We start from the raw sequence: 21,241 nt of genomic DNA on the forward strand, positions 1-21,241 counted from the left end.
CCTAAATTCACAAATTTTCTGTTTCAAAACATGTCCCCATGTGAAAAATCTGCATGGGATACTATGTGAAATTGAGGTGGTGCTAATGCCATTTGTCATACAGCGTAGAGAATACCTCGAGTGAGGCTAGGTCTAGAACATGGCCCACAATTCTTTATTTGCCTCTTATATATTCATGGATTTATTTTTTATATCGGTGACACTTGGGTTTGCCATCAGGGCCTCATGCTTGCTAGGCAGGTGTTCTTCCTGTTGATCCACACCACCAGCCCTGTTTGCTGTTGGGTATCTCCAAGATGGGATTTCCTGAATTATTTCCCTCCACAACACTTCAACCATGATCGTCCTGAACTCTGCCTCCTCTGTAGCTAGGTTCATAGGTCTGACACACCAATGGCGCTCACCCTTGGTTTTTGTGACAGGGGCTTGCTAGGAAAGCTGGGGTATCAGAAAACACACCATGTAGCTCAGGTATCTGAAACAAGTGATCCTCCTACCTCACCTTACTGAGTGTGCTGATAGCAGACCTTTGGCTCCATATCAGCTTTGGTCAAGAACTTTACTTTTTTGTCTCACACTCCATTAGACACTGTTGTTATATAGCACTTTGGTTGGAATTTCAGCCCATATGTTTTAAGCAAGTACTCCACCACGAGTTCCAGAACTACCTGGTTGGTGGTTAGAATTGGCTGTGGTTACTCTATTGTTGGATTATTTGGGTGATACTGGGATTTGAATTCAGGGCTTTGCACTTGCAAACAGGCACTCTACCACTTGAGCCATACCTCCAGCTTGTGTTTACTCTAGGTTGTGCTGCTTTTCAGGACTGGAAAGAGTGCACCCTAGCTTTTCACCAGCTGGAAATTGTCTCTGGTGCCTGCAAATGTCTGGTCATAGACCAGAAAAGTCCAGTGTGAGTGAGGCAGTGATCTCCAATGAGAGCCAGTTGGCAGAATGCTTGGGGTGCTCTACGGGGGATTGCGTGGTTGTAAATGATTCTGTGTGGGAGTTAAGGTGAGGAAAATGAGAGGCCCAGAGGTGGAGCACACCATACCTCCAGTTTTATCTCGTAGAGATGCTAGATGATTGGTGGATGGTACTAGTCTGCTGTCTTCACTTTCATTACAGACTTTTTTCTTTCAATCTTGTGTTCCTTTGTTATTTGTTGTATTCTTTAGTTACATGCTGTGATGCTCTTTTTTCTTTTTTTTTGTGATGCTGTGGTTTGAATTCAGGGCCTACACCTTGAGCCACTCCACACTTGAGCCTTTTTGTGATGGGATTTTTTGAGGCAGGGTCTCCAACTATTTGGGCTGGTTTAGAATCGCAATCCTCCTGATCTCTGCCTCCTGAGTAGACAAGATTATAGGCTAGAGCCACCAGTACCTGGCTGTGATGGTTTTCTGTTTGTAATTTGTGCCTCCATTACAGGTTTTTTTTTCTTTGTAGTTACCACAGGAATTACCTAAAATAATATGGTTTTTATATTCTGAGTTCAAGTAACACTTAATTATAATTTCCTTTGAGGATTCTGTACCATTATTTCTGTGGTACTCATATTTTATGCTGTTAATATCATTTTATATCTCTGTTAAGATGTGCAAAGGTTTTAGAGAGGCTTCAGCTCAGGGGCTGGAGCTGAGTGTCATGGCCCCCTCCAGATCTGCTATCAGGTGTGGCTGTGCAAACCTGAACATGGCACATATTGAATCCCCAGTAACGAAATATTACAGTATAGGTATTTAATAGACTTGTGTTTTAATTTATTCTGAAGTTCAACATCGTTTACACATTGCATTCATAGTATTAGATGATTCTAAATTTGACTAAAACTTTACATTTACCTGTGGGTTTAATAATGCCATATGTTTTATACTTTTTTTTAGTATCTTTTTAGTTGCAAGAACCTCTGTTTGCATTTTTTAAGGCTGATCTCATGATGTACTCCGTCAGCTTTTGTGTCTTGAAATGTCTTTCTATATTTGTGAAAGATAGAAAGTTTAGCTCTTTATAATATCCTTGCTTGGCAATGTTCTCCTTTTAGCACTTTGGATGTGTTATTTTCCTCCTTCCTGGCCTTCAGTTTGTGGGATTAACCTCTTGTAGGACACACAGTCCAGATTCCAACAAAATCTGCGTCCTTCACTACTCACCTGCACATTGCACAAATCCAGAATCTCAGATGTGACATTTGTTTTCACTTTACACGAATCAGAAGGAATGTGTGTGTCGCTACTACTCTTTCTTACCTATGTTACTTACATTTCCCAAGCACCCCCTGCACCAGCCAGTTGCACTGCTGTTCCAGAACTTATGCAACATTTACAAATATTTTCCACAAAGAAGTGATGGTTTATCCAAAATGCTGTCAAATTCTTTCACACATTTGTTGAGTTGTGGCCTCATTCCTGTTCATAGTCCAAAGAGAGGAGAAATGTTTAAATCGAAAATATTTCCTTTGTTTGCTTGTTTGTTTGTTTGGTTACTTGGGGTACTTGGGCTTGAACTCAAGGCCCACCCCTTCAGCCACTGGACCATCCTATTTTTGTGATGGGTTCTTTCCAGATGGGGTCTGGAGAACTACTTGCCTGGGCTGCAGTCGTACCCGATTCTCCTGATCTCTGCCTCCTGAGTAGCTAGGATTCCAGGCGGGAGCCACAGGCACCTGGCTGACATGGAATCTCCTAGAGGCGTGCAGGCTTTCAAAGTGGAGAAAGTTGATGTCATGTCTAGATTTACATATCCTTCCTGCACGGAAAGCTCTACGTGTGTCGGAAAAGGCTGTATGAGCTTCTGAGGACTGTCATTGAACAGCACAAAATTATTTCTCAGACAACTGTAACTGAATGGGTCTGGATCTGCATGAGGAAGCAAACAGCGAAATGGCGACAGGAACGCTTCTTGACGCTGAGCTGGCGTCAGAGAGGTGGCCATGGTAACCATTGTGACAACTAGACTTGCAGCCTAGGGATGGCGTCCTGTAGCAGGTTAGCGCCAGGCAGGTTGGGCCACTTGGTGCCGCCAGGCAGGACGGTGGTTTGCGTTGCCTCTGAGGCGCTGATGGGGATGCTGGGATTTCGTCGGTAGCGCTGTCTGGGCGTTTGTCTAACAGCCAGTCTTTTACCAGCAGCTAAAACCAGAATTAAAGGGGACTTCATCCAGGAGTATTGCTCCTAGGACGCCCTTTTCACTTAGCCACCAACACTATGTGGAAGAAAATCCAAGTGAATTTCTATAAGGTTCCCACTTCAGCTCTTAACATCTCCTGTCCTCTTGCTATGTTTCCTAATCCTCTGTCATCTTCAGTATGGTGACTACACCTGTTCTATGATGAAGCCGGCTCCACCCTCCGGAAGACGCAGTCTGGACCTCCTCGTGGTTACCGCCCTCAGCTATGCAGTTATGGATTGGTGCGATCATATGTCACTCAGAGCGTCGAGTTCTGCCGATTGGAGGCACGGCATGTAGGCTGCCCAATCGGACACAGAAGTAGAGGCCACGGGGCGGGCTTAAGCGATCTGGGGCGGGTTTTAAACTGACAGTCGCTGTCAGAGAACAACTAGGACTTGTGTCCAGGCTGTGTCCTCTGTTGAGGACGTTCAGGTGACTTGTCAGGCTCAAGCAAATTACATGGAGGTCGCCTGGCACTCTAAAACCAAGGATATGGGGTGCAGGTCAGCGCCCTGAAGGAGAAGGGCGGCAGTTAGTATCAAGCAGTTGACGTCTCCCCACTCCGCGTCGGTGAGTCCTGGAGGGCAGCTGGACGGGGGTCGCCTCTGGCCTTGGCGGTTGGGGACGCGACCTTTAGCGCCTTCTGGCTGGGGGAGGGGCTGTAGGACAGGGCGCGGGCCTAACGCTCTCCCTACTTGTGGATGACGGGGAGGTGAGCGGGCATGTGGAGATGGGAGGATGTGTGGTCCATGCCCACCCCAGGCTGCCTTCCTCCTGTGGGTCCACGCTTTTGTCCCCAACTTTCCAAGTAAGTGAAAAGCAGTCTTAAATACAACCACCGTCACCTCCTAATCCAGCGCCTCTTTGGCCTAACCATCAATCCTGAAACATCCTCATCCCAGCCCATATCCCACAGCACCGACTTCCCCTTTCCGCAGCATTATCAACGATTCTTTGCTCGTGGCACAGTTCTAACAGACAGTATTGCATCCTTTTTCCTTTTTCAAAGGGTGCTGAATATTTGACTGTGCACATTTCATATGAGAGGAGGGCAGAGAAGAATCTCTTGAGCCCTCTTGTTTCCTCTCTGTTTTTTCTTTTCCTTCGCTTTTTTGTCTCCTTGGCACTGGCACCTGATCTGAACATTTGGATCATCTGTCCGTTTAGTTCTGGCCCAGGGCTTCCTTGTTGACTTTCATCAGGTGCCCACAGCTGCCCTGGTCTGTTCAAAGCTCAGTTCAACACAGAGCGCAGTCGCTGGACGACTGAGCCTTACACCTCTGAAGGGATCTGTCCTTCTTAAATGTCTCTGTACATATAAATGCTTCTGTCCCCATACTGAGGTCCTCCTCTTTGTTGTCTGAGATGGTCAGGACACATTTAATGTTATTTTTCACATGGTAAACAATAGGAAGTATACGGTCACATGCATTCTATCAAAATTGTGTGTATTGTGATTTCTTGGTGTTGATTATTTCAATATTATACTTTAATAGCATACATTTGTATCAGATAATGATGGCTACTCCTATTCTTACAATTGAGAGGAGTCTAGGCTAATTTCATTTTACCATAAAAAAGTAGGTGGGGAAGAACAGGGGTGCCAGAAGGGGAAGCATCAACTCCTGGGACAGGGGAAATTTCCCTGATGTCACTTCTTTGGGGTTCTAAATGACTCCTTTGCCTGGATGTCCAAATCTTTCCCAAGTTTTGGGGAGGTCTGGTGCAGTGTCTTCAAGTGGTAGAGTGCCTGCCTAGCAATTTTGAGGCCCTGAGTTCAAACTCCACTACCAGCAATCATTCAATCAATACAAATCTGAAACAACAAAACCTGTAATCTCACAAAGATTTGGGGAAATGTCAGCTTTTATTTCATTGGATAGGATTTCTGTTTCTTTATCTTATAACTCTTCTCTGTCATATATTATGATTGCATGCAACTGTGGTCTTTGAATGGCATCAAAGATATCCAGTATGTTATGTTCATTGTTTCTTCCATTTTCTCTTTGTTACGGTCAGAATGTGAAGTTCATCAGACTTAATTTTTATCTTTGATATTCTATGCTCTTTTAAAAAATTATTGCAGTACTGGGACTTGAACTCAGAGCCTACACCTTGAGCCACTGCACCAGCCCCTTGTTTGTGATGGGTTTTTTCAAGATAGGATCTGATGAACTATTTGCCCTGGGTGGCATGAGCCACTGGCACCTGGCTTCTTTTTCTTGATCTAGTCTATTGCTGTGGCTTTGAACTGCAGTTTTATTTGACTGAAACAGTTTTTGTTTTCCAAGACTTCTCTTGGCATGTTTTCTAGTGTTCTTTTAATTCCAGTTGGACTTTATTGTATAATCTCCCTGTGGCTTCTCAGCTGTGATTAGTGAATCGTGACAAAAGGCATTCTATGTGAATGCCTGGGAAACTCATGTTCTCCTATGTCTCCCAGGAGTGGAGTCTTCTGGTAATTTAGGATTGTGTGATATAGAACAGAGAATATGTGGGGCACATGCTCTGAGGTAAGTCCTACAATGGGCATGGAAACCCCTATTAGGAGGTGTGTATTCCGTGGGCACTGTTCTCAGTGGTATTTTATTGAAAGTGATTCTGATATGTGCTGCTCCCATTGTACTGAAATGTCTGATACAGCTAGTTGGTATATCCCCATGGGTTTTTATTGTTGTGTTGGTGGTTTGGGGCAGCAAATAAAACCATTGGGAGTTGAACTCAGGGCCTCCCACTCCTTTGAGAAAAAATATGCATTTGGCATCACTTCCCAATGCAGAGTCCAGTGATGCCTCCTGGGCAGCGCTCTTCCACTTGAGCCATGCCCCAGTCCTTTTGCACTGGTTATTTTTGAGGTAGCTTTGCTTTATCCCCAGGATGGCCTGCTGTGTGACTTTCATTTTTGTGATTCCCCATAAAGCTTGGATGACAAAGATCTTTCAATCTCTGCCTCCCAAGTAGCTAGGATTTCCCTTAGTTTAAAGCATACACCAGAGTACCAATGAGACTGGGTTGTGACACCCTTGGAGTAAATTACTATCAGTTAAGTTGTTCGTATATCTGTTAGGCAGAGCACTGGCCTAATGGACAAAAGGTCCTCTGTTTGATCCCCAGGACCATAAAGGGGGTGGTTGGGAGAAGAACTACTGAAGAGTACAAGAGACAAAAAATACAAAGTAGAATGCATAGGAATAAAATTTTTTTAAATAGAAATAATAAAAGGGGATAAAATGCAAGAAGGGAAAATGACAGAGAGGAGGAAAAGTCCAGTTATAGAAAAAAATAATGAAGAAAGATAAAAGGAAGTGGGCAGCCTCTCTTACGACCCCTCCCACAACTGGAGGATCTACTCTCCCACTTTATACTTTCAATCTTAAAAACTATCCTGCTTTACTAACAAACAAAAAAGATAAAAGAAAAACTATGAGAAATTACTAATAAAGATAAAAGAATAGATAGGGAAAAATAAACTAGAAAAAGTTCCTCTGGGTGGTAACACTTCTTTTCACGTCTTCTAAGGCTGGAATCTGCAAGGGAGATTGTCAGTCACTCATGCAAGTACTTCTAATTCATCTCAGATTCCACCAAATAATCTAAAGCAGGCTGTAGACTGCAAGTCACCTTTCTCAATGAACATTTTAGGACAATGCTGAGGACACCTGAGGAATTTTCTCTCTGGAGTCTTTTAGGTTGCATATTCAGCTGTGGCATATGTCATCTTGCAGGGCACACTTCTTGCCAACCAAGGTTTGACAGAAGGTGCACATTCCATGCAGGTGTAAATGTACCCTGAACATTTTCAGACTGTGTGCTTAGGAATATTACCAAAGTCCAAACTCAGTGCATTGCTGGAATTCAGCAAGGGTATGGAGAGCAACAGAAGCACCCAATTCTGTATTGGATGGGAGGCTTGTGGGGAGTGAATGATTACCTAGTGTCCACCCTAGCAAATCTCAAAATCCCACTCCCTTGAGAAAAAATACTCATCTGTCATGGCATCCCAAAACAGAGGGCAGTGTTGCTGAGTGACTGTACTGAACTCCCTTTCTCTCACAGCCCATGAAGCCTAAAACTGTATGGGTGCTTGTGTCAGAGACACTCACCAATAGCCACAAATGGTTCACATGGCCATTGCATCTCAGTAAGTGCAGAAAGGTTGGGTGTACATAGGGACCCTGGAGTGTGATTCTGCTGGGTTTGGTGGTCCCCAAGGCAGTTTATTCCCTAACAATAGGACCTTTCTCCAGATGACTCTTGGCTGTAGCAGTCAGGGTTTCTCTGACCATCAATAAATTTGTTGTCCAGAGCTACCTCATTGTGCATACTCCAGATCACCTATTCATTCACTCTTTTTCTGCAATGTGCAGTCTTCTTTACTATGTTGTGATTCTTTCTTTGTAACTTTATCTCCTCCAAGGGGAGAATTCCCTTGCACCCACCATAGTGCTAGGTGCCAGCATCTAGGGCATTCATTTAGTTTGCTTTGTTCTTCTCTTTAGCCTCTTTTATCAAGCAAGTTTCCTGTTCTATGCCATTGATTTCCAGAAGCCAACTGCAGGCAATCATCTCTAGGAGCAGTTAGTACACACCGTCCCTTAAAGAGCCAAAATAGTGCTGAGTGTTTCTATTTTGACAATCTTAAAGCTGAACATTAATATTCGTGCACTTAAATATGCCCATCCATTTCGTATGGTGTTTTCTTTTTCTTTATAAGGAAATACGCTGTTCTTACATGCACAAGATGTTTGTGACTTCTCAAAGTGTTCACGTTGTATCTACCCGTTTCAATGTGTACTTTATTCTCATGGACTATAAGGAGTTAAAATGTGTGTTGTGACTAGATCCAGTTTGTCCTCATCTTGTATATTAAAGAGATTGTGATTTCTGCCACTACTGTACAAAGTCTGTCAATTTTCAGTGTACCCAGAGGACGCTTAAACACTGTCCTCCTTCCTCATGATCAGATTGTGAATTCTTCAGTTACTGGAGTCTTGAATAGTGAAGAGTGGTGGCTCTGCATTCCTGTGAGAAAATACCTAAGAAAAAAACAAGTTAAAGGAAGAAACTTTTATTTGGGGCTCATGTTTCAGTCCTTCTACAGCAGAGATTTCCTTGGTTCCCCATGTGCACAATGTCTGTCAATGGGAATTTTCTCTTAATTTACCATGTACACATCTCTGTTGTCTACAATTGTCCATGATTCACACTTGAAACCTCTACATTTACTCAACTATTTTCCTAGAAATCTGCCTGTTGCTCTTTCTAATTTCTATTGCATAGGAGTGGGCAGTGCTAAAATTTAGGTTGTTTTTTGCTCTGCTGTGTAATCTGAAGAAATCTTTGTAGATTTTAAAATGTGAGATATACCTACCTAGTGCTGCCAGGTAGCAGTACAGCACAAAACCTTCAATTTCTCATTGTATAATGGTTTTGTTTTTTTGGAAATATTAGATGACACTGGGTTTGGGGAGACCGAGAAATGATTAAATGTTTTGTTCTGACTATATATACTGTAGCAAATAGAAATAGTTAAATTTGGTTTTCTCTGAGTTATCCCAAACTTGTATCCTCTATCTCAAATAAATCCTTATATTGAGTACCCTGGTGAACACCCTTAAAATTTGATTTACAAAGGTTTCTCTCAATTGGAAAGACTTAGAAAAATATACATGAGTATGTGTTGATGGAATGTTATCTCTAACAGAATTTGATAACCCATTTTAGTGATTACTAGGTATTATATTTTCTCTGGATAGAGTTTGCTCAGCAAAGTCTTCTTCATGGTGGTCTTGAGTTCCTTGTTCCTGAGACTGAAGATGATGGGACTGAAGAAGGGTGTGAGGACTGTGTAGGTGATGCCCATCAAAGTGTCTCCTTCCAGGGACTGAGGCCCCTTGGTTTTGAGGTAGATGACTGAAGCAAAGCCATAGTGCACGATCACCACTGTGAGGTGGGATGCACAGGTGGAGAAGGCTTTGTGCCATCCTTCACCTGAAGGGAACCTCCAGAGGGAAGTCACAATGAAGGCATAGGAGAGGAGGATGAGAAGGAAGCAGCCCAGTAGGGCTGATACACACACCAGGCCCACACCCTTGCCCACCAGCAGCACATTTGTTCCACAGGCCAACTGCAACAGAGGTGTCACATGACAGACAAAATGGTGGATCTCATTGGGTCCACAGAAGGTGAGGTTAAATATGGCTGTTGTGACCACAGTCCCCATGATGGAGCCACCAACCCAGGACCAGGCCACCAGACAGGCACAGCCATGGGGGCTCATGAGCACATTGTAGTGCAGTGGTTGACAGATGGCCACATAGCGGTCATAGCCCATGACAGTGAGTAGGAAGGACTGGGTGAAGCCAAATGTGAAGGAGAAGAACATCTGGCAGGCACAGGCCAGGAAGGAGATGGAGTGGTGGGTGGACAGCAGGTCGGACAGCATGCACGGGATGATGGCCAAGGTGTAGAGGATCTCAGAGATGGACAGGGCGCACAGGAAGAGGTACATGGGTGTGTGGAGGCTGCGCTCACTCCAGATGGTGGCCATGATGAGCAGGTTGCCCAGCAGTGTGAACAGATACATCAGCAGAAACAGCAGGAAGAACATCAGCTGAAGGCGGGGAAAGGTGGAAAAGCCAATAAAGATGAACTCAGTCACTGCTGAGTGATTGGCTCCTTGCATGGAGGCTGTGCCTGGGATGAGGTTCAATAGGGAGAGGTCAGCTAGTGGGTGGGAAAGGTTTCTCCTTAATCAGGTAGCATTAATTTAGTTCCCACCTATAACTTAATGCTCTTATCAAAGTAGGAAGATGGTACCATATTTGCGTCTTCATCTTGAGTTTTGTTGGCTTATATATAGAGAATATTGGCATGTACAAAGGCTATGAATATTGCTTGAGTGATGGAGGTGTGGCTGAAGCAGTAGAGCACCTGCCTAACAAGCACAAAGCCCTGAGTTCAAACCTTACCACTGCAAAAAAATGTTGCTCAGGTTGAAGCTATGGAAGTGCCTAATTCAAGATTTGATTCCAAAAACTATACCCTGCAGTTTTCCTCTACTTTGGTTCCCCTACTGAAAAGATCTCTTTAGTGGATCTTTTATCCATTGCTTCCTATGGATATAACTCCTTGGACCAGGAGCAATTTTATCTTAATTTACATCAGTCAGATTCTTCTTCCGGGGTTATTCTTGGGGGATCAGAAGCAACAGATTGTGTTGTTCTAAGGAAAGTGACAGAAATGAAAATGTTTTGTTTTCTAGCCTCCATGGGGCATATCAGAGTCTACACAACATAACTACAGAAAGAGGGAGATGGAAGGAAGAAGACATGGATTCATATTCCTACTCTACTATGTACTTTCTGCATGTTTTTTCACCCCTCTGTCCTTCCATTTCCTCTCCCTAACTCAAAGGGTGAGAGGTAGACATTTGTCAGAAATTGAGTTCTCCTTGGAAGATGATAATCCAGAAAGTGCATTATGTGATAATTAAATCAACATAATAAAAGAGAAAATGTACCTGGTGGTGCTCAGTAAATAATCCAAATTAAATGAGATTTCAGTGTTTCCTTATGAATCATCTAAGTATACCTGATTTTTGAAAAATAGACAATGGAGCTAGGAGGGGTGGCTCACACATGCCATCCCAGCTACTCAGGAGGCAGACATTAGGAAGTTCACAGAATGAGGATAGCTCAGGCCAAAAGTTAATGAGACACCATCTCAACAAATAAGCTAGGTCTGGTGGTCAATGCATGTCAGCCTTGCTAGGCAGGAGGAATAGGTAGGAGGATTGCATCCAAAGCTGGCTCAGGCAAAAGAGCAAGACACTGTATGAAAAATAACCTAAAGCAATAGGACTGGAGGTGTGGCTCAAGTGGTAAAGCTCTTGCCCAGCAAGTACAGTTCCTTGAGGTCAAATTCCAGTACTATCAAAAATAAAATAAAATGAACAAAATTAGACAATGTAAAGTTGAAATGAGTACACCATTGTTCTGCTTTCTATTTCTGTAGGTAAGTCCTACAACATGTGGACTTTTTGGTTTTGGTGGTACTGGAGTTTGAACTCGGGGCCTAATCCTTCCTAGACAGGTATGATACCACTTGAGCCACTCCACCAGCCACCTGTTTTGTGTTGGGTATTTTCCAGATAGAGTCTCGAGATCTATTTTCCTGGAGTGTTTTCAAACCTTAATCCTCTAGATCTCTGCCTCCTGAGTAGTTAGGATTTCAGGCATGAGCAAAATGCTGTCTTTTGCATCTCATTTATTTTGTTAACTCAGGTTTCAAGATTCATCTACATAGTGACATGTTCTTTTATAGCCAAACATGTCACTAGATGGATATACTTCAGTGGATAGACATCTGGGCTGTTTTCTGATATGGTGATGGGTGTACATGTTTACAGAAATTTGAAGCAGCTGACAGGTAGTGGTGGCTGGAGCAAAGGGACAGTGTGGAGTGACTGCTATTGGGTCCAGAGTTTCCTTTGTGGGTAATGGAAATTTCTAGCACTAGATAGAGGTGTGAGTTGTACAACATTGTAAGTGTGATTCATGCCACTAAATTTTATGTACTACTTATTTTTGTGATGATTTGTTTTACAAAATGTATTATTGATATTATTTTCATTTGTCTAATCAGAACCGTATACGTTTATGGAGTACACATGATATATACGCTGTGTGTGTATGTACGATTAAATCAAGCTCACGACATTTATATTTATATTACCTCAATAACTTATTGTTTTTTAATGTTTTGATGGGAGTGGAGTTGAACTTAGGACTTTGTGTTTAAAAGGCAGGTGCTGTACTGCTTGAGCCACTTCTCCAGTACATTTTGCTCTGCTTAATTTGATGATGGAGTATTGGAAACTATTTCTATAGCCTGGCCTCAAACCATGGTCCTCCTGATCTCAATCAATCTGCAAGTAGCTAGATTTACAGATGTGAGCCACATGTACCTGGCTTATTTTTAAATTTTTAAGGTGTTATTTGAAGTGCTGGGCTGAAGCCCAGGGCCTATGTATGCTAGGCAAGCATTCTACCACTAAGGTATGCCCCACCCTCTTTTATGGTAAGATTTAAATATTGCTCTCTTGCTTATCTTGAACCATATAATATACAGTTGATGACAGAATTATTCCCCCTGCCCTATAATAGATCTCAACACCTATTCCTTCTATCTATCCAAATTTTTCCTCTTGGATCAATGCCTCATTCCCTCCTAACCCTCTTCCTTATGCCTCAAAATTGATTAAATGGTCAATTTTATGTACATTTTTAGCACAATAGGAAATCACTTTTAGAGCTGGTAATGCAGCTCCGTGATAGAGCACTTCCTTCACATGTGCAATTCCCTAGGTTCCATCCTCAGAAGTGCCAAAAAATCAGTTTTTATTAGCCTATATTAAATTGCACAAAATAATGGGTTTCAGAGTTTGGAGGAGTGGCTCAAGTGGTAGGGCACCTGTGTAGCAAGTGTGAGCCCGAGTTCAAATCCCAGTTCCATACCAAAAAGGTACGGGCCATCATTATGACATTTCATACATGAAATAATGTATTTGGTTGTATTTGCCCCCTCTATTACTCTTCCCTTATTTCCTGTCCTACCGACCCTTTTCCCTCTCCCTTCCACCTCTGTAATAGAAGGAAAAATCATAGTCATAAAAACTGTAAGTTTTAAAAAATGTAGTTAGTGAACTTTTGGTTAGTTTAACCTCAGATAAAATACTTCAGATGTACTGGGTGCCAGTGGCTGTAATCCTAGCTACTCCAGAAGCAGAGATCAGGAGGATCACTGTTTAAGGTCAGGCAAATAGGTCATGAGATCCAACACAGGAAATGCCTGTGGATTCGCTCAAGTGGTAGAGTTCCTACCTAGCAGGTGTATGGTTCTGAATTCAAGCTCCAATACCACCAAAAAAACCTTAGGATAAATCAATTTAAAGACTCCATTACCCTGAATGTGGGGCAGCACACCATGGCAGAAGCACATGGGGGAGTAAGCTCCATGACCACTTAGATGGGTATGAGATACAGGAAGACCAGGGTGCCAGAATCCATTCAAGGCCACACATCAAATGACCTAAGCCTTCCCACTAGGCTCTCCTTCTAATAGTTCCACGACCTTCCAATAGTACAGTTGGCTGGGAACCTCACCTTTAACACATGGGCCTCTAAGGTACATTCCAAACCCAAACTATAACTGTAGTGAATGGCCCCATAAGTGGGCTTGGGTTTTTGATGGAGCCCTTGCAGGTTTGTCATGAGAAACAAAGGAGGAACCATGTACTTTGGTAAGCAGAGACTGCATTCCACAAATAGCACCTGTTTCCAGTGTCTTGGCTACTCTTTTGGAACCATTTGAATTTTGACTCACTGAAGTGTCAGCACCTGTGTGTCACTGCCTCAGAAGGCAGTTCCAACAGTTCCACACAGTCCTACACTCTGAGGTTGTAGAGGAGGAATGGCTTGAAAAGAAGAGGCTCCAAGAAAACACCAAATAGGTAATGTGGATCCTATGGGTTGTGTTCACAGGCCTTCCATGTTTTCCATGTTTTAGGGCAGGATTCCCCAACATCAAGACGATTCACACTTAGGGCCCCATCACTCATTCTGTAGGTGCTGTTCTGAGCCTTCTGGGATTTTGAGTAGCATTTCTGGTCTTTCCAGCTATAGCTTCTAATCAGTGGTGACAAACAAAAATATCTCCAAACAACACCAGTGACCTCATGGGATTGTGAAACATTGTCCACAGTTGAGAACCCTTGATCCAAAGCATACAATTGCCACTTCTTGCTTCTTGGCACTTCCCTCTGCCTGGGTTACCCATTCTCCTCTTCTTCACCTGGCAAAGGTCTATTTCTCTTAAGACATAGCTTAAATATGGCTTGCTCTGCACAGACCTCCTGGACATTTTCTTCCCACAGTAGATTTAGACACTTCTTTTTAGATGATGCACAACACCAGCTCCTAAGTGATTTAAAATCTGTGCTCATGACTTTGTCATGTGCTTCCTCATCAAGCATCAAATTGGAACAATATCTGTCCCCAGCACTGGGCTGAGAGTGCTTGACATTCAGATTTGTTATTTGTACCACACCAACACTATACACTCAGCACTAATATCCCCCATGTTAACAGCTGCCCTTTATTGGGGACATTGTCAAATGTTCAGTGTGGGACAGAGTCACCCCCAATTGAGAATCAGGGGTGGGTCTGCCTTCTCTCTCAGACCTATCTTGTCTTTCCTGTTGCTCTGTCATGGATAGCTCTTCTTATGAAACCATTTTCTTTTCCTCTCTGTGATCATCTCCCATCTCAGCCATTTCCTCCCTGTCTTTTCTCTGTGTACTGGACCAAGCAATGACTCGGTGTTTTTTTTCTGATTCTCCCCCAATTCCACCCCCCCCAATTAGGAAGTAACAGTTCTGTTCCCTGTTTTACAGATGAGTAAGTAGAATCCCCCAGAGCACTCTCAACTTGCCTAGGTACCATGCCCCCTGCAGCCTGGCAACTGGGATCTGCACTTAGGTTTGTCTGATGACAATGAATGTCTTTTCCTGATCTCTTGTTATCTCATTATTTCTTGGTGGCTATTAATCAAAATCAGAATCTTCTCAGGTGAAAGAGTGTCCCTTCCCCATGGTATATCATGCCCACACTCTCTTTCCTTATGTCCACAAACATCCCAAGAATCCACAAAAATAATGAACTATGAGAAGATGAGGATGGATCACATCTGGAGGTGATACCTGAAGTCTGAAAATGCAACCCTCTAGCATGGTACAGATAGATGTAGCTAAAAGGAAGAGCTATTCATTCTAGAAAATGTAAAACCATAGAGAGAATAAAGTGTCTGTGGCTTCCAGGGGCTCATGGGGGAAGATGGAAGGAAGAATAACTTGGAGCAATTTTAAGGGGGTAAATTATTTTGTATGTTATTGTAATGGTATATATATATATGGTATATATACCATATACCATATTGTAATGGTATATATATATGTATATATTATATATATATATATATATATATAATTTAGCATTTGTCAAAACCCAGGTAATGGACAATGCCAAGAGTGACCTCTAATACTATGTGGATTTTGTGAGAGGAACAGAGGGATAGAAAGTGAGACAGAGGGAAAGAGAGGCAGCTGAGGGAAGAACTGACAGAGAAACACGCATAAATAGAACTTTCTGGCACTTAGGGAAACCTATGGTTTAGTCAGCTTAATACCCAGAGACTTGGGGACTAAGCCAGGCATGGAAATGTCCTGGTCAAAATATCCTTAAGTAGTATAACACAAATTTAGCATAGGAACAATTAGGACAGTGTTATGTATTCCTCTCTGGCCTTGATTTACTAGATTCTAGTACTATACCCCAAAAGTGACCATGAGATATCCTCACCCATTGTCAAACATCCAGTGGGGGACAGAGCCACCACCAATTGAGAACCATGGGCTGGCTCTGCCTTCTCTCTCAAACCCCATCTTGTCTTTCCTGTTGCTCTGTCATGGATAGCTCTTCTTATGAAACTGTTTTCTTTTTCTTACTGTGATCGTCTCCCATCTCAGCCATCTCCTCCCTGTCTTTTCTCTGTGTCCTGTCATACTTAACTTTTCACCATCACCTCATCTGGCCAAAGATGCCTTCCTTATTCTTTACACTCTATAGAGGTGGCATGGAGCCTCTCCTTTCTCAATCTCCTTGTCTCTCTTTTATCTGCCTCTCCCCAGCCATTTTTCTATTAGTCTCTAACTTGACAGACCAAGAAGGGATGTTAAAAGCAAATAGACATTGTGTATGACTGAACAATGGCTGTCCTCTGTCTGTAGTATAGTTTTCTCACCTGTCTAAAGAACCCACCTTATGATGTAGCAAGAAATCCACAAAAGATAAAGTCTGCTGACCAATCAGTCTTGATGAGCAATCATCACACTGTGATGATGTCTCCTACCCCATGGACTCAAATTGCCTGGGGAGCTGTATTAAAAGGTGGTTTCCATGAGTCACTGGTTGATGCTATTTCTTCAGTTCCCTCCTGGTCAGGTGGATGGAAGAAAAGGTAACTCACCTGGAGCTCCAGGCCCTACACTTGTTAATGCCTAACACTGCTAATAGAACCTGGTTTAAAGTCCCTGTGCAGGAACACCAATGTGGCAGAGCCAGGTGGACAGGGAGCCTGACAGAGCCCAGTCACCATCATTTATCCCTCCCCTCTTCCTGCCTACTGCCTCCTCTGGTCCTGCTGCCTTGCCTCTGCTCCAGGGATCCTGGGACCCCAAGGGACCCTGCCATGGATGAGGCAAGCTCAGGGAACCAGTGTCCTCACTTTCCTTCCCTCCCTGCTTTCTAGGAGGGAGTGAATTCCCTGAGCTTCTCAGGGCTTGAGAAGAGACTAATGGTCTACATATTTGGGAGTTGGGGACCTGGCTATTGTTGACAGGAAAGCAGCCCTGCCATTGCCCATGGAGACTGCCTGCATGACTTGCCTTCTGCATTTTCCTACTTCATTCCTTATGTCTCTTGCCCTATTGGGTGTATTATTCAGGATTTTAGAAAATCAAACACATGCACATATTTCTTTTTAAGCAACCAAAAAACTATATATAAGGGTAAGTGCAATGCAGCAGCAAGGCACGTGTCCCAAGGATCCTTTGCATGGGTTTCCTTTAAGACCTTCATTTGTTTATGTGCCATGTACAATTTCTTTGCATGTTACAATAAGGATGACCATGTCCCAGTTTCCAAGAAATATTCTTCATTTCTGACAGAGACCTATATCAGAGTGGGCTTTGCTATTCATATTTATACAATGTTCTATTTTAGAAAGAGAATTGCTTTTTGGTAGAGGATCCAGTTTTATCCCTGCACCTTCCTTCTTTCCCTGGATGCCAATCTACAATCGCCCTTCACGTCCTAGTCACTGCCAGGAAGTCATTGTTCCCTGAGTCCTTGTCAAAGACTCTTTAGCTACTTCCCATTTTTCAGTCCTAAAGCCATTGCCACATTTTAGGTATTTTTTTTAAAACACCTGATTCTCTTTCCTCTTCTAAATTTCTGTCTTACTGAGTTTTTTTGCACCTACAACAAAATGCCTGAGTCTGGGTAATGTATTTGAAAATATAAATCTTGCTGTGAGATAGTAGCTCACTGCTGCAATCCTAGCTGCTTGGGAGACTGAGATCAGGAGTATCTCAGTTCCAGGCCAGCATGTTACACAGTTCATGAGACCCAACCCTCATATCACCAGAACAAAATGGACTGGAGACATGGCTTAAGAGGTAGACCCCTGGCAGGATTCCAAGATGGCAACTAGAGGGAGGAAGCAGAAAGTGTGCTTCCTAAAGCAAACTCCTGGAGAGACACTGGAGATACACCTGGCGGGAAAAACCACCAAGAAGAGGCAAAACTCCGACACCTCCACACCCCTAGACTGTGCATACCATCCCCACTCCATGTTAAATGGAGAGACCAGGAGGGCTCCTGTGCCACCAGACGGCAGCTCCTAACCTGCTTGGGAGACCACCAGGTGAGCAAATAAGCATCATGTGGTACTCCCATGGACAAATCATATAGCCCCTTGGACAGACTGACCCTGCCCAGGGAAAAAAGAAAAAACAACTGAATAATAAACAAGCAGCTGAAAAAAAAAGACATGTAACACAGAGGGTGGGGAGCCCTGAGCTCTGAAGAGATGGGGAGGGGCACTCCCTCACGTGAACTGTAAATATTCAAGCCAGCAGGAGAAGGCCGGAGTGGCACCACCTCCCCCAGTGTGCTTGGAAAGAAGAAGTTGTCCAACAGCAAGCAAAGTGTGTCATGCTCCACCAGTTAGTGGGGAAGGTGCACATCCCGACCCAAACTCTAAATAAAACAGCACTGCAATTGCAACACGTGGGTAGGGCTGTATACTGGAGAAAACAAAAGGGGCATGCATCCAGGAGAACTCTTTAAAACAAAGCCTATGGGGCCAGGTGAGTGTAAAGCTCATTCCTGAGATCTTCATCAACAGATGGCTGACATTAGGTGGCAGGTGAGCCACAGCCTCAGATAGACATTCACAAAGCTGTCTCCAGCCTCCATTTTTTTCCCTTTGATGAGCCTGAAAGTGTATTGCATTTGAACATGGGATTTTTTTTCCTCTTTGATGAGACAACAACAGAACTACTACTCAGACACCAACACCAGGACTGGATGCTGAAGGACTAACACCAAATCTATTAAGACTGAAACTTTATTGCATTTGATCTTGGGAAATTTTATTTATTTATTTTTTATTATTATTATTATCCTCTCTCTCTTTTCTAGTGCCTGTTTAGCTCACTATTGATTAGTATACTATCTCTCCCTGTTTATTTCTTCGGCTCTGTGTTTTGTTTCGTTTTTCCCCCTTTTTTTTTAATCTTCTTTGCTTTCCCTCTCCTCTCACCCTTCCATTCTAGATATCACCATTGTTAGTATTATAGGCTAGACAATACTGAATTACACACAGTACAGGGACAGTAACAATAGCAAGGGCAATGATGGGAAGAGGAAAAAAGAGGGAACCCATTTTCCCCCCAATAATAAATAAGCACAGGAGCCAGAGGGAAATGAAGAAAACAGATGACGGGATCCAGACTCCAAAAAAAAATGAAGACAAACTATGCCAAAGAACCCAATGGAGCCCACAAGAACCATCTATAAGAAGAAATCCTGCAAGTAATCAATGAAAATTTTATAGAGATCATACTGGATATGGTCAACCAAAATGTACAGGAGGCACTCAAGAAATTCCAAGACAACAAAAATAGAGAATTTGAGAAAGCACAAGAAAAAAAAATAAAAGAAACCATAGAAGCACTGTATAATGACCAAAGTGAAACAAACAACATAAGTAGATAAATGAACTCAGGACAAAAATAGACAACATTAAAGAGAAAGTGCCTCATGATATGTAATACCTCAGAAAAAAGAACCAACCAGAAATGCAAAACAAAATGGAAGACCAATCCAGCAGACTAGAACAAACACAAGACAGAATCTCAGAACTTGAAAATGAAATGATAATTAAAGGAAAAACCAAAGAACTATTAAACAGCTCAAGACCTGTGAAAAGAAAATGCAAGAACTTACTGACTCCATTAAAAGACCAAACCTGACAATCATGGGCATTGAAGAAGGAGAAGAGGTGCAATAAAAAAGGAATGTGTAATATACTCAACAAAATAATAACAAAATTTCCCAAATCTAGAGAACACTATGCCCATACATGTACAGGAAACCTGCAGAACACCAAAGAGACCTGACCAAAATAGAACTACCCCACAACATATTAGCATTAAAACAAGTACAGAGACTAGAGAAAGAATATTGAAGCCTGCAAGAGAGAAAAAACAAATAACATAAAAAGGTAAACAATCAAAATTACAGCGGACTTCTCAACAGAAACATTAAAAGCAAGAAGAACTTGGGGTGAGGTCTTCCAGGCACTAGATGAAAATAACTTCAACCCTAAGATACTCTACCCAGAAAGACTATCATTCAAAATAGATGGAACAATAAAAGTCTTACATGATAAGCAGAAACTAAAACAATATATGACCAGAAAGCCACCACTGCAAAAGATTCTTCAAGAAGTTCTGCACACCGAAAGTGAAACCCAACATAAGCATGAAAGGGCAGGCAGTACCAAACTACATGAAAAGAAATAGCAAGTAAGTGGACAGGAACATCGATTTAGCTACACACAATCAAACCCTCAAACAACTAAGACAACTAAATGACAAGAATAACCACATAACTATCAGTACTAACACTTAATGTTAGTGGACTTAATTCCCCCATCAAAAGACACCGTTTGATGAACTGGAGTAAAAAGGAAGATCCAACAAGTTGTTGCTTACAATAGACCCATCTCATTGAAAGAAATAAGTATAGGCTTAGAATGAAAGGTTGGAAGAAGATTTACCAAATGAGTGGCCCCTGAAAACAGGAAGGAGTAGCAATAGTTATCTTGGACAAAGTAGACTTCAAACCTACATTGACGAAAAGAGATAAAGAAAGACACTCCATAGTAATAAAGGAGAAATAGATCAAAAGGAAATAACAACTATCAACCTATATGCACCCAATTTCATCAAACATACCCTGCAGGACCTAAAAGCATATATTATCTCCAGCACAGTGTTAGAGGGAGACTTTAACTCCCCACTATCATCAATAGCTTAGGTCACCCAAACAAAAATTCAATAAAGAAATCCTAGATCAACAAGGGTAAACACAACAAAGGGATTGGACTTTGATCACATGATAAAACTGAGAGCACTCAAGGGAGGGGTGAGTATAGGTAAGACACCTAAAAAATTACCTGGCATTTGTTGCCCTTAATGCAGAGAAACTAAAGCACATACCTTAAAAGTAACTGAGGCCAATAGGAAAAGGGGACCAGGAACTAGAGAAAAGTTAGATCAAAAAGAATTAAGCTAGAAGGTAACACACATGCACAGGAAATTAATGTGAGTCAACTCCCTGTATAGCTATCTTTATCTCAACCAGCAGAAACACTTGTTCCTTCCTATTATTGCTTATACTCTTTCTTCAACAAAATTAGAGATAAGGGCAAAACAGTTTCTGCCTGGTATTCAGGGGGTTGCGGGGAGAGAGAGGGTCAGAGTGGGTGGTAAGGGAGGGGCTGGGGGCTGGGGGAATAAATGACGTAAGCCTTGTGTGCACATATGAATAATAAAACAATAATAAATAAATAAATTAAAAGAAATCCTAGATCTAATAACACCATAGATCAACTGGACCTAGTTGATGTCTAGAAACATTTCATCCAACTTCTACAAAATATACATTTTTTGCAGCAGCCCATGGAACCTTCCCCAAAATAGATCATATCCTAGGGCACAAAGAGAGCCTCAGCAAATATAAGAATATAGAAATTACACTATGCATTCTGTCTGATCACAATGCATTAAAACTAGAACTCAACAACAAAAATAAAGACAAAAAGCATGCAAACAGCTGGAAACTGAACAACTCATGGCTTAATGAACAATGGGTCATTGATG

General features: G+C 42.3%; 1 protein-coding gene across 1 annotated transcript; it reads right to left on the bottom strand.

Annotated features, from left to right (window-relative positions):
* Nucleotides 1-8,908: 8,908 nt before the first annotated feature.
* LOC109680461 (olfactory receptor 10H1-like) lies at nt 8,909-9,856 on the bottom strand. Its single transcript, XM_020155293.2, has one exon. The coding sequence runs from the start codon at nt 9,854-9,856 to the stop codon at nt 8,909-8,911; it is 948 nt and encodes a 315-aa protein (XP_020010882.2).
* Nucleotides 9,857-21,241: the final 11,385 nt, after the last annotated feature.

This window comes from Castor canadensis, chromosome 14 (genome assembly GCF_047511655.1).
Source record: "Castor canadensis chromosome 14, mCasCan1.hap1v2, whole genome shotgun sequence".
In the NCBI taxonomy this organism is placed as follows: domain Eukaryota; kingdom Metazoa; phylum Chordata; class Mammalia; order Rodentia; family Castoridae; genus Castor; species Castor canadensis.

Coding starts and splice junctions, on each gene's coding strand:
- LOC109680461 (XM_020155293.2), bottom strand. CDS start 9,856: ATGCAAGGAGCCAATCACTCAGCAGTGACTGAGTTCATCTTTATTGGC.